We start from the raw sequence: 8,200 nt of genomic DNA on the forward strand, positions 1-8,200 counted from the left end.
CACATATATTATCAATAAATAAGAATCGCCCTTGTTAATTCTTGATTTAATAAAAATAAATAAATTATTTAAAAAAATTGTTTAGATCCCAAAATAATTCCCAAACACTTCTATTTTTCGAATAAAAAATCCCACCTGAATTATTTGGCCAAAGAAGAATATATTTATAAATCACTTTTAATAATTGATTTGAATTTTATAATTATATATTGGATAAATTACGTATTTAATCCCCTAATTATCATTTTGGTTCTATTTCAATAACTCAATTATTTATTTTAAAAAAACCATTAATGTTATATTTTAATTTCATTCTAGTCACTTATAATAAAAATTTACGAGGATAATGACATGTCATAAGGTAATGTGACATCATCATTAAAAAAATAAAAAAAACATCGAGTCATTCCCTCTTTCAAGAATAACTTAGCTTGTGTGTCATTTACTTTCAATCTTAAAGAATAAATTTCACACATCAGCGGCGGATTCAAAAATATGTTTCAAGCTTAGCATATATATTAATAACAAAAGTTTTTCGTAATAGATAAGCACAAATAAATTTCAAGGTGAACATCACCAATAAAATAAACTAACATGAAAAAATTCGGATTTTAAGGTGAGCACCGACCCACCCTGGACTCGTTTACATCGGCCAGTGTCGTAGAGAACATCCGGCAAATACGAGCAGCTAAATCATGCTCTCTTTCAGGTTGTTCCACAGCTTTTTAACTCACGTGTATATATTGAATTTTATAGTACAAAAAAGATAGTTAAAGACCAAAAAGAGCAAAGTAGAAAAAACTGTGCACCAGCAACACGTTGACAACCCAAATTAGAGCTTCAGCCTTCACAATGTATTAGAATCAGCGATCAGCTAAACGCCTTCGTTTAGTATGAAATTTACAAGCTGCGTTAGGGCTGGACAAGACAATATGCATGGAAGTTGTCGTTGATGTTTGACCAACTGAAAACTTACTCTCCATGGCAATAAAAGAATATAATGCATAAAAGCACCCAAGAATAAGCTAGTGCATGCATGTATGATTCTACACGTTGGTTCCCATTATGACACTTCTTGAAGTGCTAGATTCAATTCCTGGGCAGATTTTGCCACTGATCCCCCTCTTCTATGGAAAAAAAGGAAACAGAAAATAAATAAATAAAAATGGATATCTAAGGAAAGGTATGATTAAACCCTAAAGCGGTTAGCTACAGGTTCGTATTACCACCATACTCACCTGGTAACCATGGGCAGACAGCGCTTTACTTTTTCAAGTTCTATAAAGCAGAGGTTGCAACGTTCAAACCTAGGGCAATCAGCAGCATGATCTCAGTTAAAACACAATAACTGAACATTTGAAGATTAAATTTGCAGTTCCAAAGCAAGCGGGCAGACCTTTGCTCTGCCTCGATGTCTACACCAACAGGTGTTGAAGCGGATAATGTTGAATATATCATTGAACCAAATACTCTGACCAGCTTAAGCAGGACGTCGAGACTGATGCTCAAATGCCTGCATAAGAGCTGCAGTTAAATACTGAAATCTACTCTATTGGTAGGTACAATGCACCAGAGAAACTTATAAGGTAATGCTAAAATACCACTCATTTTAACAACTTTATGATTATTGCAGTTTAAAGTTGATCACAATGTACCAAAGACAACTAGTGAAAGCAATTGATGTTTCCAGAACAATTTGAGAGCAAAAGTCTCATGCTAAGAGATAACAAAAATGCTAGATCATGACACTGTTGTTACCTATCCATCTCACTTCCAAGGAGACTGGACAGAAGGGGCAGAAGACAAGTGCAAATGTCCAATGTGACAATGTCTATTTTCTCAGTGACAATGCTCAACACATCAGCAAGCACCTGCAATTCCCATCACCCAAACACAAAATACAATATGTTGAAGTTACACGAAAGTTCAAACCAAGATGCATGAATTGACAAACTTGAAAGTTCTTACAGCATGATCAGCCATCTTTTCCATTGCACTGATGGCACCCTTTATGTCATTCCTTTCCCAGTATCGATGAACAACCTATAACCAGTAATAAACAAGGCTCAGCAATCTTTTATGTTAACTTCAACAATGTCGACATTTTACTATTAAGTGAAAAACAAAAGCATCTAAACACTCCATATCATAACTTCCAGTTTGGTTAGGATCACCTGTAACTTAGATAAACGAGACTGCATGGAACCAATAAATGGGTCATGCTGCTCTATTACATCTGCAACAGCATCCTCATCACTGGCAGAAGGCATTTCCTTTTCCACAGAGGGATAGTATCCTCTTTGTTTATACTTCAAAAAATATAAGAACCGAATGCATAAATTAGCATTGGGAACATATTAAAACGAAAAAGGAGAAGAAAGTGAATACTTAGGCTAGTTTTTACCGAATTGAATGAAGACATATTTGCCATAGATGTATTCCCCCGAGCTATACCAAAAGTAGGTCCATCGTAATTAGGTCTCCCTCTTTTCTCCCAATTTATAACTACTGGGTGTGTTCTTCCTGTAGCATTGACCAAAGTTAGTTAATTCAGACTTTACGGAATTGTGCACAATATCAACCTGCTATGGAGAGATATACCACCTTTTTGGCTCTCTAAAGGATATGCTTCTCTATGTGTTTTTTGCACCTGTGAATCATCTGAAACAAAGAGCTCAGGTTCAGCATGAATACATAAACATTTCAACTTGAGAAATACTGAGGAACAGATAACAGTCTGCTTTAACCTTTTGGTTTTTTCTCTTTATTCTCATTTCATTTTTATTTTTTGCATTCCTATTTCTATTGGAAAAGGAAAAATAGATAAATTATCACGCGATAAGATTCTGATGACCGGAATCTGGCTGGTCGGCGCACGAATAAGAAAAAACCTCCCAAACCTGCCTTTTGAAATTCGGTAGTAACCCCTCTTACCCAAAACAGCCCAAAAATTGTTATGAATGAAAAACCCTAAAATTACTTTAGGATGTCTGATACCATGTAGAATATTAGGAAGAGAATGCTTTCTTTTGTATAATAGGTATAACAGTATCCTACTTTAATCACATAATATCCTACATTAATTACAATATTTATCAACCATAATATTTAGCCTACAACTCTGTAACATCACCAAACAGGATCAAGGTTCTGGTGGAACTTCTCCACTTAACCCAGTGGTTAACTTAGATGTTCACATCAAAATATCAAAGAGACTATAGTTCCCAATACTCCTTCAATGGCAGCTCATTGCTCCCTCTCAGAATCTGCGTGTAGAAGTCGTGTGTGTTTAGAAGTCTTCTAAGATAAGAAATTATAAGTAATCTTTGTAATCTCTATCTCTAGATAGAATTTTATCTTTAGCAAAAAAATCTTATTAGAAGTCAACAACTCAATTTATTTAAACTATTGTAATCTCATATTCAATAATTAGATTGCTCGGACATTACTTGTTTTATTCTTTCCCTCTCCTTCGGTTTATTTCCTTAGATTATAACACTCTCAAACAATGACATTTCTTTATGCAGCCAAAAGTACAGAGGTTATAATTTAAATTTATAGAAGTTACTCTTCATTGTTCCCTCCACCTCACACTTTCAGTTGTTCCTCGAGAAAACTCTCGGTTGCTATATAACACAATCTTTTACTTAAAAACATTTCAGTAGAAAGATTTTTCAACATATCCTAATTCAAAAATTAATATTTAGAAGCAAATAAATAGGAAAGGTGCAATTAAATTAAACAGTGAATTAAAAGTTTTAAGAACATACAATTTTCATCCAAGTAGTTTGGAGGCAACTCAACCACTGAGTTCGATTCACTCTTACCAGAACCAACAAACCTATCTTCTCTTGTGTTCCTTTTAACAGCTGGTATTCCTTTAAGAGATGAAAATATACTCTTGTCCAGAACACTGCCGGATTCATCCACCTTAGAACCTTCACTTTCAGATGGAGCAGAGATAGCTGGTCGGACCATGTTTTCCTTGCTATTTTGAAACCTCCGAAAACTAGATGCCTTTGACTGCAAAGAAAATGGCATTGTTCTTCCAACAATACCTAGTTCTTTTCTGGAATCAGCTCCTTGCTCTACAGTTCTACCAACTAGTCCAGCTTCTTTTCCAGATTCAGCATCTGGCTGGCTCGGTTCCAAACTTCTCCCAGAGATTCCAACCTCTCTTCTAGATTTGGCAGCCTGTTCCAAACTTCTCCCTGATATCCCAACTTGTTTTCTTGATTCAACGGCCAGCTCCAACCTCATATCATCTCTAGACACAATCACAGGTATGACATCTGACCTGTTAAAATTCGGAACATTGACAACTGAGCTAGTCCTCTTTGAAGCTGATCCACTAGCAACTGTTACTGAACTTGGTTGAGTTGTCTTTGAAGCAGTGTCTAAATTGACCCTCTGAGGGGTACAAGGTACATTTCCTGTGGCTTTAACCATAATGCAAAAACCAGAATAAGATAGAAAGATGGATAACAGCTGCACGCAACCCCTCCCCTGGATCCACCACAAGTACACCTATCTTATAACTGTTTACTATTTGGCTGAGCATGTATGCTTTTTCTAATCATCAATTAATCATTTTCCTAATTTTTTCCCTCTTTTTCATAAGTTGACCTATTACTACTGCCTGCTTACTAAAGCAACACCATAAAATAGATGAGTAGATAAAATATTTTGCAGATGTCTACCATACATGTTCTATCTACACATCAATCCACCCTTTCCCTTTATTTTCGATTTCTCAAAAAGAGTTGTGTAGTTAAGTTCAAAGTGATGGATTACTCATCTTTCCTGAGACCTTTTTCAACTAATATTTGTTATTTTTTAAGGGTAAACTGTACAAATGAAAACTAATTTAGAAGTATATTCAATGATACAGTTTATAAAGAAATTTGTTAGAACCAGTAAACATTAAGTAATGTGCATGACCTATACCCCAAAACAAAATCAAAGTAAAATGTAACATACATGCCAAATTTTTGGACTCCTTAATGGGATCTGAGCTTTGTGAAATGGATAACCTTCCCAGGGATTTTGTTTCCTTCACTGAAGTATCAGGATTTTGTGAAACTGATAACCTTCCCATACTAGCTTTTTCCATGTTCTCATTCAGTACAGAGAGGTTTCCACCGGAACAAGATTTACGTTCAGAATGACCATTCACGTTATTAGCATTAGGAACAGCAAAAGGCTCTATGCGCTGTACCAAAGACCAAAATTTAATGTTAAAATCTTTAACATAATAACTGCCAATAAAGAAAGATGGACAGATAAAATTGTAGAATACTGAGCAATACCGAGATGTCTACAACCCAAACTCCAACACAGCTTTGATTATATGAGCAGCCAAGAAGCTTTCCTTCATGAACATTAAGATCTGACAATCTAGACCACCCCACATCCACACCATCATGACATCTTATTGGTTCCCATGAGAAAACCTAAAAATTGCAAAGAAAAATAAAGTGAAAATTGAATAGCATAGAACACTCGCGTGTAAATCATTATAGATTGATGAAAGTTGAACTGTAAAAGACTTCACCTTCAGACTTTCATGCAATCCACAGAGCACAGTCCTCCCATCAGGATTGAAGGTCAAGCAATGGATTCCAGTAGTCTACAGTATAGAGAGAAAATCATGTACAAACTCCTCCATAAAAACAGGTAAATAAAAGAATCTGTGATCTCAGTATGGAAAATAGATCTTATGATCTTCAATACAATCTCTAACTCCACTAAGAGAACCAACTACAAAATCCCAAAGACCAGCTAAAGTACCTCAGGCCCAGTTGAACCAATAAGCTCAAAGGTTTCTAGGTCCCAAAATTTAACAGTCCGATCAGCTGAACCTATAAAGGCAAGAGAATATATAATGAAAATCAGATCAGCACACAATACAATTCCCTTGCACAATATGATAGATATTTGATTAGAACTTAATTTAGGACATCATAGAATTCTCAATTGAGGAATAATTCAGCTCAGTTGGTAGACACAAGGTTCTTAACCTTGAGATCGTGGGATCGAGTCCCACGGAGGGCATTTCATAATTCGGAGGTCTCTTACGGAAGCTGCTCTCAACCTGGTGTTGGGGGTAGCCTACTATCTTACCTCCCCCTTACCTCATATATATGGGAAAAAGGGACAGCCATTTTTTTTCTTTTCATAGAAGGTAATAACCAACCTGTAGCAAGTAGAAACTCATTGGGATGACAATCTAAACACTGAATTTGGCCTTCATGATACTTGAAATCATGCAACAATTTTCCAGCAGTCAAATCCCAAACCTGTTAATATATAAAACATGAAAAAGATTATTGAAAAAGTTATCCTGAATCAACATCTGAACTCAAAAACTAAAATGTGTATACATTCTATATATAAATGTGCATTTAAATTTGTTCATAAGGTGAAAACATTTTTATCAAAGAAAACTGCACCTATGGAGCAACTCATAAGCTGGCAATCTATATGCCCATGCCCATCTGACAGTTTTTATCATTTATACAATGAAATAGCTTGCAGAAATTAAATTCCGATGTGAGAATGCCAAAGAACTGCACCTATGGAGCAACTCATTGATATATAACAGAACAGCCAACGTTTAGAAGTTGAGGCACTCAGATAATTAAAAACAATGTGAAATAAAAGAAGGCATGTAAGTTCATTCAACACCCTCAGCACTGCATAGCCTCGCTCCAAAATATCGATTCCAGTTCCCCACAAAATAAGAGTGAGGCCATGAAACAGACTACCACTAAAAGAATTGAAAACCCTTCTATGTTTATTCACCCTACAATGCCCACACAGATTCCAAAAGAAAAAGAAACATGTGTACAATCTAGGGATCACATTCGTACAAAATGACTGGCATCATGAACTAAATTACAGCAAATTCTGACCTTCACAATGTTGTCCTCACCGCCAGATACAACCCATCGGCCATCTGGTGTAAACCTGATTGCATTGACTCCTCGACTATGGCCCTTGTATGTATGGATGCACCCTTTTTTTCTGATATCCCATACCTTGAGATTTGTATCAAGAGAACCAGATGCAAAAAACTCACCAAAGGGATGGAAGTCCACAGAGATGCAATTGGATCTATGACCAGTCAAAGTCCGAACAACTAAAAAAGCACAAAAAAATATCATAAACAAATAATTAATGTGACATATATTTAAGACCGGGATTTAACATACAGCAACATGCATATTTAGATTATTTGTTCAGGGGGAAAAAGGTCTACGAGCATACTTTTTGCCTCCTCCAAATCCCAAAGCTTGATGGTACCACTTGCAGCACCTGCAGCTACCAAGACTTCTGCAGAATCAAAGCTCACTGAATCTATTCCACTCGTGTGTCCTGACAAACTCTGATATAATGGTTCACGTAAAAATTGTACGGAATAAGAATTCATTGGTCTCCAAATTGAAATTTTATCAGAATTACAACTGTTTAATCCTACTACTTGCTATATCAAATATTATTTTTCTCCCTCGGTGAGGAAGTGATATTAAAACTAATTACAGCAAATAAGTGACAGGGAAAAAGGGCATTTGAAAGGAAATGCATTGAGCGAATATAGAGCGAGAACTGACCAGTATGGCGTTCGGTTTACCAATAGCCCAGAGATTAACCTTGTGATCTTCTCCTCCAGTGACAAGAACCCTAGACGTTTTCCTTCCAATCTTCAGGCAATTCACAGTTGAAGAGTGTGCCACAAATTCCTCTGTTTATAATTATTAAGGCAATACAAATAGTACTTAAAGAAAAAAGATCTGTTTGAGGTGATGGAGGCAACTGTAATGAAAAACCCAGATCAATATTAACATAGTTTAACGAAAACCCTAAAAAAAGGATACGTAGCTTGTAAGCACGTTTGGTAGTCATGGCGGAAATGAAACTAAAGACAAGACCCCTGCAATGGCTATAGCCAACATTCAAATCTTTTTAAAAGCAAAATTTTCTTCACAGTGCCGTTGATCTCATCCTCATTTCATTATTTTAACCATCTCCAACGACTGCATAATCCAAATTTTAACCGTTAGATCGGAAACATTAATATATATATATACACTTAAATTTTTTATTGAAATAAGTTACCGACATTTTACGGAAAACCAAAGACTTACAAAGAAGACGATAGTTCGAGAGGTCTGCTTCATTTTTTTACCTTTTTGCTTGA

At 35.7% G+C, this 8,200-nt stretch overlaps 1 protein-coding gene across 2 annotated transcripts; it reads right to left on the reverse strand.

The window, feature by feature from the left end:
* Positions 1-1,052: 1,052 nt before the first annotated feature.
* LOC120120344 (katanin p80 WD40 repeat-containing subunit B1 homolog KTN80.4-like) lies at positions 1,053-7,949 on the reverse strand. Of its 2 annotated transcripts, none has more exons than XM_039140006.1 (18): positions 7,878-7,949; positions 7,614-7,744; positions 7,270-7,387; positions 6,915-7,141; positions 6,197-6,299; positions 5,791-5,861; positions 5,555-5,629; positions 5,310-5,453; positions 4,981-5,212; positions 3,771-4,439; positions 2,605-2,661; positions 2,405-2,523; positions 2,175-2,309; positions 1,969-2,043; positions 1,759-1,871; positions 1,397-1,513; positions 1,239-1,307; positions 1,053-1,124 (listed from the first exon to the last, which is right to left on the reverse strand). In XM_039140006.1, exons 1-18 carry the CDS (start codon positions 7,903-7,905, stop codon positions 1,064-1,066), a joined length of 2,544 nt encoding a protein of 847 aa, XP_038995937.1. In that variant the 5' UTR covers positions 7,906-7,949; the 3' UTR covers positions 1,053-1,063. The 2 variants fall into 2 exon arrangements, with proteins under 2 accessions (XP_038995937.1, XP_038995936.1); XM_039140005.1 differs by having other exon boundaries at positions 1,053-1,127; positions 7,878-7,948.
* Between the last annotated feature and the right edge of the window lie 251 nt (positions 7,950-8,200).

This window comes from Hibiscus syriacus, unplaced genomic scaffold, assembly GCF_006381635.1.
Source record: "Hibiscus syriacus cultivar Baekdansim isolate YM2019G1 unplaced genomic scaffold, ASM638163v2 tig00110338_pilon, whole genome shotgun sequence".
NCBI lineage: Eukaryota > Viridiplantae > Streptophyta > Magnoliopsida > Malvales > Malvaceae > Hibiscus > Hibiscus syriacus.